This window comes from Cloeon dipterum, chromosome 2 (genome assembly GCF_949628265.1).
Source record: "Cloeon dipterum chromosome 2, ieCloDipt1.1, whole genome shotgun sequence".
Classification (NCBI taxonomy): Eukaryota; Metazoa; Arthropoda; class Insecta; order Ephemeroptera; family Baetidae; genus Cloeon; species Cloeon dipterum.
In genome coordinates, this window is record NC_088787.1 from 32,995,521 (window position 1) to 33,016,042 (window position 20,522).

The 20,522-nt window shown below is 40.2% G+C and overlaps 1 protein-coding gene across 1 annotated transcript in view; it reads right to left on the reverse strand.

The window, feature by feature from the left end:
• Positions 1–20,522, reverse strand: part of LOC135938024 (uncharacterized) — an 83,679-nt gene that overhangs the window by 6,415 nt on the left and 56,742 nt on the right. Inside the window, exons 2-8 of the mRNA XM_065481510.1 lie at positions 18,070–18,202; positions 17,543–17,623; positions 15,003–15,065; positions 14,893–14,937; positions 14,734–14,778; positions 10,401–10,454; positions 2,792–2,920 (exon numbers count right to left, since the gene is read on the reverse strand). Coding sequence (XP_065337582.1) covers positions 2,792–2,920; positions 10,401–10,454; positions 14,734–14,778; positions 14,893–14,937; positions 15,003–15,065; positions 17,543–17,623; positions 18,070–18,202 — 550 coding nt within the window. The remainder of the gene's footprint in view (positions 1–2,791; positions 2,921–10,400; positions 10,455–14,733; positions 14,779–14,892; positions 14,938–15,002; positions 15,066–17,542; positions 17,624–18,069; positions 18,203–20,522) is intronic.

Below are 20,522 nucleotides of genomic sequence, written 5' to 3' on the forward strand. Positions count from 1 at the left end.
ATTTAAAATGTGAACAGATTCTTCAAATTTTCCTATACAGATCGAAATATTATACAAATTCTTGTTCATAGAAATAGTTCCTTTTTCCCGTCAAAACAAGGCCCAAAACCAAGAAGACATTGGCTTGGTCTGACGAAAAATATAAATAAACCTTAGCAGGCTAAACTTCTTCTCTGCTGTGTTAAACGAGAGACACTCTAGAAGAGCAAGGTTGGAATTTCCAAGCAAATGTTTATTCAGCAAGAGGAAAATCCTGGCTCAAGTAGAGTTGTAGCGTGTATTTATCTTACACATGAACCCATTCACCCGATCTCATTTGAATTTTTAAAGCGAAATCAACGGTCCAAAAAGAGAAGTCGTTGCGTGAAAGCTCCTTAACGCTCAACGTCACTGAAAGCAAACTGCATATTAACCTGCGCTTCTCTTTCACCCTCCACGCGCAGCAAATTGTATATTTAACATTTTGTCGCAGCCAACGGTAAATGCAGGAGCTTTTATGTTTCATTTCATTGCCGGTGCAGCGAGCAGACTGAAATCCGGGCGCGCATGGACTGAAAAATCCCAAGAGCTTTTGAGAAGAGGCTTGCTCGCACAACGACTGAGAAAATTACACGCTGACGAGCTACACAGTAGCCATAGCTTGACGAGCAGAGCCGCTGGATGCTTTCATCCACTAAGCTGAACAAGCGAAGCAGGGCTGTGAAAAATTGTAAACCTTTCGAATTTCAATAATTGCGGCAGCTGGTGGCAAGTTTTTTGATAGATGTATCAATGACAACGATAACAATCATCGAATTAAATTGAAGTTGACTCAGATCGGAAACATTATGAAACGAAAAGAAGTGATGATGTCAGACATTATGGTGTTTTTACCTCAGTACAAAAATTAACAAAATATGACATATATTGGAACTTGGCTCGCTAAATCTTTCAATTATTTATAGTATATAAGAAAAATAGTTCATTCATATATTGAAAATAAAAAATTGTTGCAATTGCTCCTGTTTTATTTTTTCCCAATTTAGATTCAAATTTTTGGTTTATTACGGATCAGCAGGGCAATTTACAGGTAATTTTAAATGTTAATACTATTTCTTAATTTTTGGAAACTTCAGACACATGTGGTTGATACACATGAATAAATCATGAATTTGATTTAAATCGAATCTCATTTCAGCCCGGCTCAATGATAAAATAATAAAATTGACCCTCGCCTCATTGTGAGCAACATTCAACTATTTTTCACGTCCCTGGTAAGCAACTGCAGGTGCAGCTTACAGCCGTTAATGCACTCAGTTGCTCTAATTCGTGCAGGCAACCGTTCAGGTGTGCTGCTTACGCGTTACGCTAGTTATTTCCTCTCAGATACCTCTAAAGTGAAGCCATCGAGTTTGATTTAGTCAGTGATGGTCGAAAAAAGTGTATCTGCTGAAGTTGAGTGGATCCTGAAGAGCGTGCACTCATTATCCGACGTGTTGTGCGACATTTGAACGTCGTTACGCATAATTGGAGAGCAAGGCGTCATTGTGTGAGCAGAGTTTGGGTGGCGCTCTTACAATCGGAGCAATGCTTTTTGACGAGACGCCTGCTCGTTCCCGTGAAGAGTTCGAACAAGAATGAAACGAACATACGTGCTTTTGCAAATGGGATTCTGCCGGCGAAAAAGCACTATTCGGCTCTCGCTGTGCAAAAGAGGAGAGCATCAGATGATGCGGCGTCAGCGCTTTTGTTTGCTCGCTGACTGTCTATTCAATCACGGGGTCTAATTAAAATGCTCTTCATTGAAGCAGGGTACGAACACACTCGCTCCCACCATTCACAGCTGGATTTGCAACAAAACTGCTGGATTGCCTAACTAGCCTAATGGTGTAGCAAACTTTTCATGTGCTGTTCGGTTGTTTTTGTTCCAACGGTCGATAATACTCAGAATTGTTGTTTTTCTGCGAATTAAATTTCTATCTATGATTATTAATGTTGAAGTGTTCTCTCAAAGCAGTAGGAAATATTATTTTCATTTTAATCGAATATTTCTCACATTAAGTTAAACTTTTGGATGGCATTATAGGCTAAAATGTTATTTTAAAAAAAGTAGTGGGGTAGGTCGTTTTATATTACGATTCTTTCCGCAATATTTCTAAAGAATCGAAAAATCCAAGCACTGGTAAACTAAATATTTCCCTGCAGAAAATTTTAATCTGTTATTCATAAAAGGGTTCATCTACAGTTACGAAAGCAAACTTCAATAACAATTTTAGACAGCTGTAGATAAATCATAATTTTTCCCAAACCTAATTACTTTTTCAATCAATCAAGCGAGGCAATTCCTTGCTCTATCAGGTCCAAATAGTCCGTTTAGCTGGGGGGGGGGGGGGGGAATAAATGTGTTCTAGTTATTTTCATGTTTGAATTCAGAATAAAATTAATCGTTTGTAGTATTTCATATGTCTCCTTTAACTAAAGAAAAGAATGATTATTTCATCTTAGAAAACGCATATGCAACATCTGTAAAAATAGTTTTTAGTTTTGGACGTTTTGGAGTAAACTAAATTTAGTCAAAGATCCTTTTACTGACGATTAGTTAAATGATTCGGGCTTAAAATATTCACATACATAATGCAGGAGTACGCTTAAGCGCTTGCCACATTTGCAATTGAATTCTGAGTGTATATAGAGGTGCCTACCGGATAGTCTGTATAACGCGAACATTCGCATCCGAGATGAATGAAATCCACTACTCAATCGGCACACTAATGCCTTTGGTCGGGCTAATGGAAATGAAAGAGGCGCTTACCTGCGATGGAGGGTGGAATGAGCAGCTCATTAGCTTTGGCCCCGTTCACGGTCCAAGCGCTAATTCCTGGTAAGCCCGGAGTTCCATCTTGGCCATTTTTGCCGGGTCGGCCGCGCGGCCCGGCAATTCCTGCGGACAGAAAAGTATTGTGAAATCCACGTGAGCACTCCTCCTCGACTCTCATGCATTATTCAAGTGACCATTACATTAGCACCCCGCTTTCCTACATGCATATCAAACTTGGCTCGTTCCATTACGGATCGAGCGATCCACATTAAATATTCAGCCCGCTCAAATGAAATATTCCTCGATAAATATTTCCACCGGGTAGAGGCGTTTAATTTTTAATTAAACATTTTACCGCAGTGCAGGCCGGCGGTACGGTGCTCGCCCCGACTGCATGCATGTACAAAATGAGAGCTAGTCCATATATACACGCTGCAAAACCCAACGCCTGGTCTGACAGGCGTTAACAATGAGCGCCGAAATGAAAAGGTGTGGTGGACAAAAGATTTTGATTAAAATCGTCACACGGCGGTGTGCTCGCCTTTTTATTAATTTCTCGCTGCGATGAAATGTGAGGGAATCACAAAGGGCTGCTAATCGTGGACAACGTCACGCAACTTTAATTACATATCCCTGAGCTGCATAAAAAGGTGTTGGAAAATTAATGAAGTCGCGGCATACACGTTTCCCTTTGCAGCTAAAATATTACAGCTTTTTTTCTTTATTCTCTCGAGGCTAGAAATCCTGTTGCAAGTTCGTTATTAAAGGCTGCCAATTTAAGTCACAGTTTCAGCTTCCTAGATTCTCTTGCAAAACATAAGACACCGAGAAGGAAACAAAAACTAACAAAATTTAATTCTGTTCAAAAATTCAGTGTTAGAAAAGATTTTATTTTTTTTACTGAAAAGCTAAAAAGAATTGTGATTTGCCTAATTTTATCAACCCTGGCGATGTCGGAGTCGATTCTGCTGTGAGAACAATGGTGAATTTTTGCGCTGAGCCAGTTAACCCGGCCGGCAGCGCAGCAGTGCTTCGCGCTCTGTTGTCATAGGCAGCACAAAGATGAGAGATGAACGGGCTAATTTACGAGTTCTCGCCTCGCGCATGAAGAAATATCACACCAACCAGCCAGCACACCACTACTTGCTGAACGTCTGGCCGCCGAAACACCACAGCCACCAACGTGCTAATTTATTTTGCTCTGCGAGGCGAAAAATTGTGCAGAAGTGCTTGGCGAACAGCAGTAGCTAGAAGTTGGCTGGCAGAGATATTCAAACTAAAAAATATGACTGTGGCGAGATGCACAGTGATATTGTAGGACATCAAAGAGTTTCATACCAATTATTAGAGAATATACAATTTTAGTATTAAAAATTGTATTCTTGACAATTCAATCGCAGGATCCTATATAAAACAAATTAAATAAATTGTAATTTTAACATAATGTTTTAAATACATGTATTTTTTTTGCTCATTTTATCCTTGTCCGAGGACCGGGAAGGGAGCGCACTGCACTAGCACGAATGCTGAAACCCGGGTCCCAATAACACCGCGAACGGATAACATGGGCGCACCAGGCCGCACAGGGACCCAGCCCACTCAAGGGCCACTTGCCTCCGCACCGAGGACTGCATTGAAACGCTAGACATTCGTCCCGTGAAGCCAAATCACGCATGCTGGAAAGGTGCAAACCAGCAAGTAGCGAGTCGGCGCCGGTCCGCCTCCCAGCCCGTTGAGTAATTTGAGCAATTCGAGGAGTCACTAAACTAACCACTTTTTGCCATTTCTGACAATTGGGTAGCCAGTATTAGTTCTCCCAACTGCTCAAATACCTCTCATTGCTTTGACACTCCTGAGAGTGCCTTAACAATGCGAGCCAACGGGCTGGTTATTAGTATTTTAATTAAAATAGCAGAAATATTAAAAATATTTTACAAACAATATGTAGCAAAAAATAAATTCACAGTTTGATCCAATTTTATTTTTATATTGTTATTTAAAATAAATTTACATTAAAGAAAATTAAATGAAATACTGCATCCATTTAATGAGTTCTCTCTGTCACGATGAAGTTAGCAAATAACCTAATTTAGGATTTCCATTTCATTGTTCCATCATCTTCAGGCAACGCTAGCTGATTTTTTGACTCTTCACTCACTCGAGCACAATACGTTATCAACGCAATATTTGCTCTCACAAAGTCAAAACAATCAAGGTGTATAGGGTAGGCTATTGTGAGAGCCGTAATTCCCAATATGATTCAGAGCGTGTGTTGTTGTGTTCACTCGCGAGAACGTGTGTATGCGTTGAGGCGGCTTAGCAGGACACTGTTTCACTAGATAGCAGAGGGCTGACTGAGAGCGTTCGCCGTGTTCAATATTATCTGATTGGCACACTCCATTATACTGCTGCTTGTGTATTTTCAGCGCGACTGGATTTTCTCTGTGCGGCTACATGTAAACGCTGATAAAACCACGAGCAGCTCACTAACCCGCGCTCTTGCCATCGGAAAATAGTGCAAATAATTGGCCCGCCCAACAAAATTGAAAGCAAACAACACGAAATTTTCAGCCAAAAGAGACTGTTGATGGGGAACTCTATACATTAATGGGCAAGAGGAACATGTTGGATCCGCTGCATTTATGTCAGATTTAAAAATTAAAACGGGAAAAGCGTTTGAAGCATTCAATATGTAATGTTTGCTATGGTTCACCTGTCAACAGTTCAGTCTCCATTTGGCTTTTGATATTCTAAAAATCAATTTAAGCCTCAAAAGATAAATAGTTGCCGAAATGGTAATGCTAAATTATTTGCGTATCAGAAAATGCGTGTTGGGATGAAAAATTACCAAGAAATATATATGTATATACACTGTTCTGACCTTTCTTTTATCGTCCTGCCTGGCTAACATTTGGCCACAAAGTGAATAAACTGCCAACCTTTTTAGCTAGAATGCCATTTGGTTGCAAAATCGATTCCAACCTTTTACGCAAATGCAATAAAAAGAGGCGTCAGAGGCGGAAATTATTATCCAATTATAGCAGGTCGCTTCTTAAAATATTCTCTTTATCAAGAGGCTGGTTGCTGTGCAAGGCAGCTCTATGTGTACATGTGCGTGTGTACATATGTACAGCCTTTTTACCAGCAATCCCATGAATAAATTTGACTTTTGCCGGTGCTCCCGCCGCACCACATAAAAGTACCGACGGCCTAATTACACGGCCAGCGCAGAAACCTGGCCCCTCTGGCAGAGCAAATTGAAGAAGCGGACGAAAAAATATCGATTGCGTGCCGCCACTGTATCAAAGGACGAATTTGCAATGCTGAAACCCATAATGCCGTTGAGTTTGTCCACTACTTTTCTTTCCCCACGCGACGGATGTCCTCTTTTTCAACGTGATGCTGCTTTTTGCGGGGATAAACACAATTTGCAATGTAAAAAAGAGACCCTTTTAGGGAGACTCCTTATGGTAATTCGCTGATGCCTGGTTTGATGAAAAATGTTTCATACAGGCCGCATTTAAATTCCTTTTCCGCGGCTGGCAAACTCATACCGCTTATATTTGCACAAGTCCGCTATTTAGAATGAACGTTTGCCAGTATTTTCCAGACAGTTGGTTTCAAAAACAAATTTTCGCAAGAGTGCCTCTGTTATGTTTTCTATTTTGTGCGTGCGTTTTCCTGCATCAGCTCACCAAGCAGAAATTATATCCTGTAGCTCACAACGTGATTGAATAAGAACTCAATTAACGTTATTGGAATCACCACAAACTTTTCAAAAGACAAGCAAATAAAAGAGAATTGGGTTTTGTGAAGTCGAACAATCTCTCGCAAGACGTTTCGTTTGAACTTTTAATGATTTTATTTATGGTTTCAAAAGTTGTTACTTTTATTTTTGTGAAAATGTAGATTGATAGCTTGATACGGTTAAACTATAATATGCTTCTTATTATATATTTTTACGTAATAATAATTCAAAATAAATCAATTCATTCTTTAAAATTTATTCATAACGATTTAATTTTATTTTATCTGCTTCAGATTCGCAGTTGATAAACTAACTAAACACAATATCAATTATAAACAATTACCAAGGACCTTCCCAAGGAATCTAAAACCCTAATAGTATAATGCAGTTCATTTTTAAATAAAAACAGCAAACTTAACGAAGTCAAGGGTCAAGGTAAATCAAAGAAAGTTCCGACATCAATCAACTTAATTTATGACTTGAACTGATTGATTGATTGATCGACGGTTGGAATATTTTTTGCTTTTTCTTCAGACAGCTTGTATTAGACATTGATTAAAGACTGTAGCTCAATTGTCTAGTGTCGGTCATTGGACGTCAGAGAAATCAATCTATCCCCAACACTAACGAGTTTTTTGCTTTCCTCCGCTAAGCCGATTCAAGTGGACAGCAGTGAATTGCACATGTTGTAGTGAAAATGGACATTTCTATCAAATCAAAGACCTTGAAATTTCGAAAAAAATGACTGCTGTAAATATATTAAGAAATTATTTCATTGATGTAATTTGACCTATATGAATCAACTTATTGATTTATTTAATAAATTGCATCACATCGTTTTACAACAAAATATCAAAGTTGAGCCTATACCAATTCCCAATAGGATCTACAACGAGCTATTCATTTGGAACACATGTTCTGTAACCCTGCGAATTTCGCGAGAAACATCTTGCCACCCTCCATTCCAAAGCATTTTACTGCTTAACCTCGTCCCCTTTGGCAGACTTTTAGGGCCAAGAATATATATATTCGAGTCCCTCCCAAAAGCCTGGCCGCTGAAAAATGCCAGCGGCCGACGAATCCTCTTTTATTTCCCCGAGGATAATTTGCCATCATCTGGCACACAATGGTCCACTGACGCCGATGCTATAAAAGTAAAACCAAGATAATATGAAACCACCCTTCTTTCCATGCAGCTGCTGAATGGGCAAAAAGCTGCAGCCGAGACGGACGCCCATTTTATTTTCATTAGGCACGGCAAAACCTTCCAGATTAAATATCGTTTCTGTTCCGTGCGATTGGCCTTTACTCTAACTCGGATTGATTGCGCTGGAAAATAAAATAAAAAAGAGCGGATGAACAGCGCTTTAAGCCATCAAGCTAAAGTTGTGCGAGCAAATCCGTCTGGTGTTTTTGCCCTTTCTTCTTCTGCTTGACGCTCCGCTCAGTCAGTCTCGTTATTATATTTGTCCTTTGGTTGGCCTTTGTTACCTTACATGCGCCTCCATCTACCTCCCTGTGAGAGAGCAACTCTACTTTAATGGTCGCTGTAATGATGTCGCAGCTGCGATAAGAAGCTGGGCCACCTTTAGTGCCTCCGAGATCATATCTCCGAACCCAGCTGAAACACAACTCCCCGACACCCCACGCGCGCTCGTGTGATGCTAAGGCAGAGCGATCTATTTCTTGGGCACTTATCCACTAGTGGGTGTTACATTTGGCACAATTTGCGCTCGGCCTCCATGCTCACAGCTGGCCTCACTTCATAGTTTTCCCAAGGAGCCGAAAATAGAAAGGCAGTGTTAACTTCCTTCGGACACATTTCTCAATCAAAATATTTACTCTCCCAGAAAAACGGCAATTTTTTGTTTGCCGCTGTAAATCTTTATGCTTATACTTAATTAAATAAAAACTAATTAAAATTGATATTTCCTTCGGATTTGGTAAAGAGCTATGGATTTTAATGTAGTTTTAATAAATTCCACGAGTTTTGATCAGTAATTGAAAAAGTTTTTGTGTTTAATAAACGACCTCTGTCTTGTAATAAAAGTTTCAGATTCCTTATGACTTGTGACTCACATGTTTACGATTCTTTCGAAAAATCGATACGACTGAAGACTGAAATCATTTCGAATGACTCATAAATACCTAACGAGTCTCTAGAGCAGCGTAATCTTATTAAGCGCAAAGCTCGTTCAGCGCCTGCTTTCGCTCCTCCTCCTTTTTTCTGGCAAACGATCTTCCACCAGAAGAATTGCTCGGAAAGAAAGAAAATGATCATTGCCTTTTTTTCATCTAGGCTGGCCATCAAGGGATTAAATAATCCAAGATAAAGCACCGTCACTTTAGAGTGAAGGGCTTACTTCTATCGCGAAAAAGGCAGCTGACAGCCAAGTACCGCCGTCTGTCCCACGCATTTACGGCGGAGTGGTGAGTGAAAAGTAGCCTAACTTGCACGCACCGCTTGCTGCAATTACATGTCCAATTTCACTTCCCGTCTACCTGAACCTCCTCCTCCATGAGTGAGGGGTAAAATGCTTAACGGATATATCATCCCACTTTATGCCACACGAAAATCGTGTACGTGAAGTATAATACTGGAAAATATAACTTTTATCAAAATGCTAAGCGCCCAAAGAGGAATCGTTCAAAAACAATATTTTTTTTTTTTTTTTGCTTTTTTTTGCTCTTTTTATCCCTGTCCGAGGACCGGAGGACCGGGAAGGGCGCGCACTGCACTAGCACGAATGCTGAAACCCGGGTCCCAATAACACCGCGAACGGATAACATGGGCGCACCAGGCCGCACAGGGACCCAGCCCACTCAAGGGCCACTTGCCTCCGCACCGAGGACTGCATTGAAACGCTAGACATTTGTCCCGTGAAGCCAAATCACGCATGCTGGAAAGGTGCAAACCAGCAAGTAGCGAGTCGGCGCCGGTGCGCCTCCCAGCCCGTTGAGCAATTTGAGCAATTCGAGGAGTCACTAAACTAACCACTTTTTGCCATTTCTGACATTGGGTAGCCAGTATTAGATCTCCGAACTGCTCAAATACCTCTCATTGCTTTGACACTCCTGAGAGTGCCTTAACAATGCGAGCCAACGGGCTGGATATTACCCTATCTTGTAAAAAATGGCTTCCAACGGAACCGTAACGATTCTACATTTTATGCTTTCAACAGAACCAAATCTGCTTCCAGAAAAGAAGCGCGTGATTCCAAAAAGAGAAATCAAATCGTTTCCATTTAGAGAATTTTTCGCTGGATCATAATCCAAAACGCAATTATTTCCTAAGATGTTGTAAAATTGTAAAATAAAATCGAACATAATCCTCGTGGCTTGAAAATGTAATTCTGTCATTCTTTCGATTCTCATTCCGACAAGTTTCGGTGTCACAGAAACGCCCTATTTCGTGATAAAAACGTTGAAACGACATGGAAAAGCCCACCTTTAGTGTCGACATTTTATCTAAGAGAACTATTAATTTACTAAACCAACTCATTTCAATATATAATAAAAAATAATGGATGAAAAAGACTTGTTGCTTCTCAGAAATTAATTCCCATCTCCATGCAAGAATATTAAAAGCGTAGCACGAGTTAGAAGCTGCACGCACAATACATTCCATTTGACGATTGGGCGAAAACGCGGCAGCTGGCGAGAATGCTTGGAAATGATTATATGGAATAATTGGAAGAGCGGTGCGTCGGGATGAATAGGAGAGCCATCTCGGCGTAAATTGCTCACAAGGACATATATAGGGTTCGGAGTTTTTGTCGGAACCAAGAAGAAATAAAATCAATGATGTGTATGAAATTCCTTTTGAAAGAGACAAATTAATTGAAAATTACTGACCTTGGGGTCCTCTAGGTCCTGGAGGTCCGACTGGTCCCATTGGTCCGGACTTGCCTGGAAAATCACGAAAACAGATTATTAACCACAAGAAAATCATTTTGGTACATGTTTGCCATTTTTAATTAAATTGTAGATGATGTAATCGCAAAAATGAAAAATGTAGAAAATGAAGCCAGCTTATGCAACGCGCGCAGCAATACTGTTCGTCGCGTTGCATACTTTTTCTTGTCAGAGCGTCTTTCCCGTCTTTCCGGCACAATGCACAGGACAAAGCCTTTCCGCGCGTTATTAACGATGAAAGGAAAGGAAGTCGTCAGGTCCAGGACGAAAAATGTGGCCCCCAAGTAAATATTTGCTGCTGCAGCGAGGAGAAACTTTTGCGAGCTGTAATATTATGCACCCTTTCTCGTCTGTTCTTGCTGCGAAGAGGCGGGGGCGATTGTTCTTTAATCAAGACTGGGCATGAAAGGCTTCTTATATGCGATACATTAATAACACACATCTTCCGCTCCCCGACCGCGCCATGGTAACCGGAGAGATGAAGCCACTCTCGCATATGAGGAAAAAAACAAACAAACCCAAGAGCAACGTCGCGTTCAACTTTCATTAAAATTTCCATAATGTGTGAGATATTTATGGCACGTAAATGCTAAACTGCACTATAAAAAGTTTTTGCTACTGTTCAGCGAGCGGCGAAACTCGAAAGTGTACACGGCTTTATTGTTGTAAAAATGTTTCACTCGGTGCTGGGCGCGCGTCTGTGAGTAAAGACCTGCTCGTAAAATCCCCGACTTGGCCAATCGTTGCCGCTCTTGAAAGCCTTTTTACGACCGCGTGGTCAGCTTTGGCGGAATTATTATTCATAACTCGTTCGCGAGGCGCGATTTCAGCACGCCGACCGAAACTATCAGCGGCGGTGAATGTCTAAATCCCTGCCCCAGGCATTTTTACCACATCGATATTTCAATGGTGTGTGGTGTGCATAACATCGTTTGCAGCGAAAATTTTATGTCCCGTGGATACTGCTAACAGATCAATAGCTGTGTCCTTGATATTAAGCAAATCGTTTTTATATCGAATGTAGTCGGGAATAAAAGAATAAAAAAATAAATAAAAGAGGAGATTAATTTTTCATTAAAGAGGAATGATACTGGAAAAGCCTGGAAAATGCTTGTTGCCAATGCATAAACTCGTCCCTTAGGATTCAGTTAAAGCCTAAATTGACCTAAGGAGCGCTGTAATTTTTTGAGAAAATTGGCTGGAAAGTTACCGTGCTTTTCAAATGGCAATGGCTGTCTCCTTACTTGAAATCCGATTTAATTTCAAAACCAAGAGTTTCCCCAATAAGTGGCACACACCGTTGGACAGATCTCGACGAGAGGAATCGGAATATGCCAAGAAAATATGTTCAAGCAGTGTAAATTTTGGATAAAATTGGCAAAATTTGAATTTTTACTGTTGGAAGTTCCTTTTTTATTATTGCAAATTGTTGAACAAATTGTTTACCGATCAATTGTTTATGGCATCCAACAATTCAAATAATTTTCGATTGTTGCCCAGTATCATTCCACTTTAAATTGTTTGGTGTGTACATTCCGTTAAAAATGAAAATAAAAAATTGAGGAGGTTTTCCTTACATAGAAGTAATTAGCCACAATGCGTTGTCATTTGAAGGAGGATACTTAGGAAACAATCAGCTTCGCTTTTTATTGTTGCCGTTTAAAACAGTTAAAGAAAATCATTTTTGTATCAAGCGACAGTCAAAAGCATTATTTTTGTTGATTTTCTAGGAAGTTTGCATTACTTTGCCCTGTTTTAAGTTATTTTTCTATAAATAGCTCATGTCATGATTTATTTAACAGTGAATGGCTTATGAGTGAAGTTCTACTTTTAGCGAAATAAATTCCAACTTTCAGCTGACAGAAAACGCTTGCTACCCGAAAGCCATGCAAACTTTTAACCAATTTTGTGGACGACTTTGGAAATTTGCTTGGTATATTATGAAGAAAGGAAAGTAAAGCTTTCCTCAATTAATTTTGTTAATTATAAAATGCGTGCCTGCCACTTGCTTTCACTAGCTAGTCATGTTCGCAATCCCCCTTTTGAATTTTCAATTTTTTTCAAGACGTATAAAATATTGCTTGAATACTACTTAAGAAAAAAAAATTCTTGCGAACATTTTAAGAAAAAACAGATGTTTCCAAATGAATGGATACCTTGAAGCAGAGCAAACTTTTGTAATTTAAGCATGAATTTCTGAATCTCCAAAGAATACTTCAGTTTAATGCTGTGCAAAATGAAACTTTCCTTCTGTCTAGAGGCAAACGTGAATGTCTAAACCAATTAATTTTGACAAGCTACGAATTTAATCAAGTTCAAAGATCTGCGAAGGGAGTCGGCACGTCACTCTCGAGTCCCGAGGCATGTTAGTCTAATGTCGGCCAACACCGCAAACACAAATAACAACATAAAGGTCGACGACGTCCCTTTCGAGTGGCCAAGCAAACTTTTCATTTCGCAGCACGTTGGATTCTGGACCGAGCCAAAGGGAAAACGCCGAATGAAGTCCACTCAGGCATTAACTTGGAGGCGGACAAACACGAACGCTAACACCCTGGTGACCAAATTATTATGCCTCAAGTGCAATTTGCTATAATGGAAATTATCGCTAGGCCGAAACGAGAGGTTCCACGTGTGTACAAACAAACCAGATTACACGCGGGATTTCCATATGTCTAATTATAATTTCGTGATGGAAGAATGCGGATTCATTTCCTAGCTGTGCCTTTGAACTTTTTGGGACAGGGTTCCATGAAAGTTAATCAAACAGAGTATATTATAATGAAAATTATTAGCGAACGTACATAGAGGTCTCATTTTCAGCGAATTATATCAGGTGAGCGCTGTATAGAAATTCATCCTCGTTTTCTAGCGATGCAAAAAATATGCATTGTACGGTTTTAGACGATTTTAAGTATGGCTTGAAATTGCATGATGGTCCAGCAACGATTGGAATCTAAATTTCACAGCCCTTGATGTAAGTTAAGCTTGAGTTGCTTGCTTTGGATCGAAAATTTGCAAGTAATTGGAGGCTTGCCAATTGGTAAGCTGGTGTTGTCATTTTCTGCGCTAACAAGGCGAGAAACCGTATCATAAACACTCGGGGTAGTTGCACGAGGGCAAAATACAGCATCACACTTGGCAAACTGCTTTAATTAAAACTTGGCCAAATAACACTAGTGGCTGCAAACCAAGACAAGCAGCGCGCATGCAGCCTGGCAAACCCGTGGATGCATAAAGCAGACGTCGGCGGTGGCAGCGGCGGCGGCAGCGCGCACTTAATTGTATTGTGAATCAGTGGGAACGGAAAAGCAATTACAGCTCGCAAATGAAACGAGCGCAGGTGTTGTTGCCCCATCGCTGGGACATGGTGAACGGCAAATGATTGCGAGCGCTGGCGGACAACACGCCCCGTTCCGACGGTGAATTCGATTGCCAAGGAGTAATTAACGCCGACCTCTAAAATAAGAACGCGTCTACTGTTGCTACACTGCACGCGGTAATTATTGCCTCTCGACCCTGCAGCGCACGTTTGAACTGCTATATATTTTTGTATGTTGATAGAATAGTTTGTGACTTGATTGATTGATTCCCACGCTCTCTTTGTAACACGTAACAAGTCGTGTTATCATTAGCAAAAATAAAAAACCTTTGATTCTGACATTAAAATGTACTTTGTCATCGTTGGGAAACGTCATGTTCATTCACATCGACCTGATTTCCGCAGTTCTAATAATTATAAATGTTAAAAAAAAAATCATTTTAGCCAATACAATTTAAATTAGATGGGATAATTAATTAATTTATGAGAATAAACGACACAATTAACGATCTCATATTGTGCTCTACTATTTCAAGGCTTCAAATGGAAAATGGGAAGTAATATTAATAAATAATTACATTTTTAATTACAAAATTGATTACCTTTTAGAGTCACAAAATTTGTCTCGTGTTAAAGTCACCGACCATCAAAAATTTTGCTGGGTGTAGATTTAGTAGTGAAAAATCCCCTCGATATTCCAATTTTGAGCGGAAATAGATCACAAGTATAATTAAGAGTTTTTAAATTCACGTTTCCTCGGTTGCCGGTTTCCAGCTAAAAATATTAGCAATCTGGCTGAAACTTTCAGGCAACATGTTTTTCGATGCCCCTTTAAATACATATATGTTAAAATCAAAACATTCCATTTATACTTTTAAAATTGCGTAATAAACTACATTTGATTTTTTTTCTCAAACAGCCGTTATGAAAATAAACTGCAATATTACTTACCATGAGTTCCGTTTATCCCTGGCATGCCAGGTTCTCCATTGAATCCTAGAAGAACATTGAATTAATTGTTTTATCCCTTTCTAGAATAATATTAAAATGAAGTTCAATAGCATCCCTCACGCCATTTCTTTTATTGAAAAACTGATGAATTCTACTCACCTGGTATGCCATCAGTTCCAGGGATCCCGTCCATTCCATTTCTCCCTAGAATAAGTTTATAATCCCGTGATTCCTTTTGCCAAGATTGACCGCTTAAAAGAAAGCCTTACCTGGGATTCCGTCCAATCCGGGTTCACCAGGAATGCCGTCGCGACCGTCGAGGCCAGGGGTGCCTGCGAACAAAGACATAAAACTCTTGTCACACAGATCTTGGATGCTTTTTGCTCGGCTCGTAATTTAATAATAGCGTGCTTTGCCGTGGCCGCTCACTGCGATAAAATCTCCCCCTTTTACGAGCCACAAAAGACAAAAAGCGAGCGAGTTGGCGAATTGCAGCGGTTGCACATTAGCATAAGTACTTTCTCCGTGTGCATCTCAGTTTCCTTTCATGTGTTTTTATTGCGCCACTCGCCGAGCGGTGCAACGTTTTAATCTGCAGAAAACTTCTTCCGCTGCGAAAGCCACATTGGCAGGAATGAAAGGCTTTTCGCTCCGCAACATTTGTACGTGTGCATATTGTGTCTGCTCTGCCTTTGTCCTCTTTTTACGAAGGAGCATTTTTCATCCCTCTCGCAGGTAACAGCTAGCGCTTCAGCGTTTTAATCACGTACCCTTTTTGCGCTAATTCTGATTACGAATTTTGCCCAAAGACTGGCTCTTCTGTTTTAAAAGTCCTTTTTGCACCAAAATTAAAAGCATTGCATTTGCGTAAAGGAAGCTGGTTGGCGCGCGCACAGACACACTCTCTTGTTACGTCAAAGCGACGCTCCTTCAAAAGAGGCGCCATTCAAAGAGTGAAAAATACCAGCACCCTTGAAATAGGAGAGCAAAATGTTGAGAGCAATTGTACTTTTGAGAGATAAATTAATATGTTGAATTTATAAAACATTATTGGCTTTTCTGCACGTTGGAATTTGTAAATTAAAAAAAAAATGAAACAAAATGGATCCTCAAAACATTAAATTATTCCCATTTAATGTAATAAAATTCATTGCCACAGCCTACATAAAGCTTTAGTTTTGGAGGTAAAGTACAGTTTATGTTGCCTGCGGGGCTGAATTAACCGCTTTACAGTACGTGAAATGTGATTTGATTTATTTTCTCTATTATAGCTAGTCATCCAGAATTAATTTTCCATTATAAATGTTAAAGGTTAAACCTGTCTGTACTTTTTTTATCTTTCAGCCCCTATTTCTTTCTTGTCAAATAATTCGATTTGATTTTTAATCCTCATAAAAATTAATCAACTGGCATTTCAAATTTCAGGGGCGACTGCCTATAAAAATCTACAAAAAAGCAACAGCATCGCAGCTTGTTCGGCTTTAACTCTAAAGTAACTCACTCAAAGCCCTGCAATGTTGTGAAAAAGTCACTACTGTAAAATGTGACACCAACAAGCTGCAGTGCTCTGAGGGTGAAACTTAATACGACAGACAGAAAGAACGAGCAAAAGTCTGGTGCCCGCGGCCCAAGGCGTGCCGCAGAAAAAGGAGCGCTAGTCTTTTTTTCGCCTAATCTCAAAGGCGCAGCAACACACAGGGTTGCCTGATTCTCACTGCGAATTTATTTCAAACAACTTTCATTTCTCAGAGGGCTCGTTTTCTTGCCCTTGACAACACATACGCAGCACTTTGCATTTATTTGAACCGACTTATGAAGTGGGATTTTCGTTTAATATTAATTTGGAGTTTCGGGTATTCAATTACCCTGAGGTAAAATCAGGTTTGGTGTCGAGTGAAGTGGTAGTTGCATGGGCTTCCGGGGAATTTTTGCTGCTGTTGTCGGGCCAAAATTTTCGCCCTTTGATTGGCTTCAAAGGGATGGATCGTGATCCGTGATACACATCAATTTCAATGCCATGCATACCACTTGTGCGATTTCAAGAGGCATAAAATGAATGCACAACAACACTCCATGATTTGGAAATACTATCAAAGCCTCATTTAGCATGAAAAAGGAGGTTCAAATTTTTTTTGCCAGTTGTTTTGAAGTGAATTGCCAAACTTTTATTGGATATATGGTGATTGTTCACAGAAATTCATTTTTAATTTTTAATTTAAAAACATTAGTTATTATCAATGCGTTTCCTTGGGGGGGGGGGGGCTTTGCTTCGTTATTCAGATTTATAATAAAAGTTACGTGGTGAGCGTTCCCACATAATTCATTCTCATTTCGTTCTTCAATAAGAAAGATAAAAATGTGTCAAAGGAATCTATGCAAATAATAGCGTCGCGAGGCAGAACCTCCTGGGTTTATAATAAAATGCAGTCAGCCATAGTGACATAAATATTGCATGAGAGATATGCACCTTTTTTGCGTGAATTGTAATAGCGGAGTAAATGTCTGGCGCTCATATTTATTTATGATTCGGTTCTGCTGATGAAATATGCATGTGCGCCAACCGACCCACAAACCGCCATGACTCTTTTTGCCTTTGGCGATAGACGAGGCTCGGCTGCTTTTGCACCCACTGGCGGTGATTAATTCAATCGGGAGACGGCGACGGATCGCATGGAATAATCACAGGCGGGACGCTACGTGAATGAAATTCTGCTATAAACACAGACAAACAGACGCCGAGCCCGGAATAACTTTGGGACAAAGCGGCTCCAGCAACAAGTCGGTGAGAGATTATCAGCAAACTTCTCACCTGGCCATCCCGGCTCGCCCTTGTGGCCTTTTAAGCCATGCTCGCCACGTGCACCAGGCGGACCGCGCACGCCGGATTCACCTGCAAACAAAAATTAGCATGTAAGGAAGGTGAAAATGAAATGAAATTATTTTAAATTAATTGAATTGAATCGGATGGAAAATAATCTCTTTTAAAATTGAAGAGCAAAAATTAAAAAATACACACTATATGACCATCTTTATTGATCATCCCTCAAAATTTAAAGAATTTTCCATTTTTTTTTAATTTCTCGGACTGCAATATAAACAGTTTACGTTAGCACTAATAAAGCAACGTTTTATTATACGTCAAATATTGGTCAAAAATTAAGTTAAATATTTGTATCCATTATTGGACAGTCTATCGACCCCTGGAACGCCCCTCCGGCCATAGCCCTTGTAGGCTCCATTAAGCCCCGTCTGGCCTGTGGGTCTGCGGATATTACCACTCAGAAAATCCGCTTGAGTTTATTTCGTCTGTGACAAAAATGAGGCTATCAGACTCACCAGGTAAGCCTCGGTCGCCTCTGTCCCCTTTGTCGCCTTTCTCTCCGTTGATGCCCGGCAAGCCAGTGGGGCCGATGGGCCCCGGGGGGCAGTTCTTGAGCGCTGCCTCGCAGAACTCCTGGATGGCGCCCAACTGAAACACGGCGGAAAAATAGATTAGCAGTATGAACGAGAACGCACTGAGTTTGCATTTTAATATAAACCCAATTTAGCCAAAGAGATTTTGCGGTGGCGAAAGGCCCAACACAGTTTTCTTCCCTTTCGCTTTCAAGAAGTATAATACGGAGGAAAGAAGCGAGCGCAGCCAGTTTCTCGTTACATCGGCAAGGAGTATAGGGAACGCGACACGTTTCTGATAACACTGTGTTATGCACAACAGCACCCCGTTTTGCCGCTTTGCTTTCTTTTATGAAACAGTAAACTGATTCGCAATTCAGCCCTCGCCTTCGGTATTATATGTCAGGAACCTGCGTGGAGATTTCCTGAACAAACTTACGCTGCTATGAGATTAAATTTTCACGCTCCCCTCAGATATTTGGGGTCTCGGGAATTTTTATCCGCGTTGGAAGGTGCCCGCCAGATATTGCCTGCAAATTCCTAAAAATCCTCTCACTCTCTCCTTTTTCAGCTGGATTTCCTTTTGAGGACGTTCTAAGAGAGTACATCAGTCAGATCTTTTATCTTTCTTCTTAAAAATGAAAAGATTTGATAGAAAATTCTGCAAAATTTCATTTATTTTTTACACACGAATTGTACAAATTTTTTGTGATGTAAACAAATTAAGCATTCGTGGTTAAAACAAATTGTCTTGCCGCTTTTTAATATTTATTACTGCATAGCTGATCTAAGAATTATTAAAACTTAATAAAACCCTTTCGGTACTGATATTTTATGTCATCTGCAAAACAAAAATTTCACAAGCACATCTCTTTTCACGAGCAATGATGAGAAATTGTGCTTGGCAAGGAAGTTGTATTGCAAGATAAACACAAACGGCCATTAATTCACGGCCTAAAACATTTTCCTTCTGATAATGAGGAATGTTGCAACGTGCCAGTGAGAGTCCATTTGTGGCGTTTTTATCTCCAGGGTCCATCCAACGAGCAGCGCGTGCATGTGAGTGAGTGAGTGCACAGCCGAAAAACACTGGGAGGCGCTAATGATGATTGCTGGAGAGGTCCGAATCGTCATTTTATGTCTTTCGGTGCCGTTTTTGCCTCCGTATTGGAGACGCATTAAACGACGAGGAACGGCGATAGCGGAGTGGAGCAGACACCTCTAGTGCTTGCCTGGAGGTGGCAGATTAATGACAATCAATGGTCAGCAGACTGTTTTGCACCCCGCTGAAAATATATAAAAAGAGGTCCCACTGCGATTCTGAGAAGAATGTTCACTGGAGGGCCAAGGCTATTACTTTAAGTTGCTTTGGCAACGTCTTCGGCCGTTTTGGGAATTTCTACGTCGACAACTAACCAATATAGGTTTGGAGATGTGTTTTTTCAATATTGCTAAAGTTCTTCAGACGCTCCTCCAAGCTTAATTAATTGGATAGAAAAAATAGCGATGCAGCATTTTTATGTAAGGGTTGCTAAAAGTTAATTTGAAATATAAATGACACAAAGAGGAGCTCTTTTATCTTCACAATGCGTGTTGTACTTTAATTTAGCCCCTCATTCAAAATCAAAATTTTACGTTCAGCATTCAATTTCAATTCAAGTCAATAAATCAGTAGATTGACTTAGTTTTACATGTTTTCATAATGGCCCACGCTGATCAAAACAAACAGAGCTCAGTGAGCATAAACCCATTTCCAGTAGCATGTTATTTTATCATAATATTCAATCAATACAGAAATCCGATTAAAGCAGTGTTGTGATTGGAAGCGAAACCGCAACATAGCAGTTGTTATATTTTATCATGTGCAAACTGATAATATAATCCGAAATTGCTGGATCGCACCACGTTTGGCGCATGCATTTTTACAGCTCCTGCTTGTGTGATTATTTCAAATTGCCATGGGTTATCTCTGGCGTTGCGACTTGGCAAGCGAAACACTCTCGCTCACACGCACGAAACAACATCAACATTTACAACTTGCGATGCCATGCTTTCAATTGATAAAGTAAATATATGTGTTTTCCCGCTTTCCCAATGCCGATATTGCTTTCGATAATGGAAAGCACGCGCGTCGTTAAATCCTATGGGGAAAATATTTGCAAGGAAGAGAGTTCGTGATAAATCGGTGAGAATTTTCTGATCCGCTTTAAGAAGCCGGGTGAGAAACTCTCATAGGTTAGAGCGCTTGCGGATATTTATTATTTCAAGAGCGGATACACAAAAAGCTCCATCACACGTAAAGCCATTATTTGGAATAGATTAATTTCAAACTCTACTAGAGTTGAAAAATAGAGGAGAAGCGCTGTGCAAACATTTGCAAATCACAAGAGGAATAT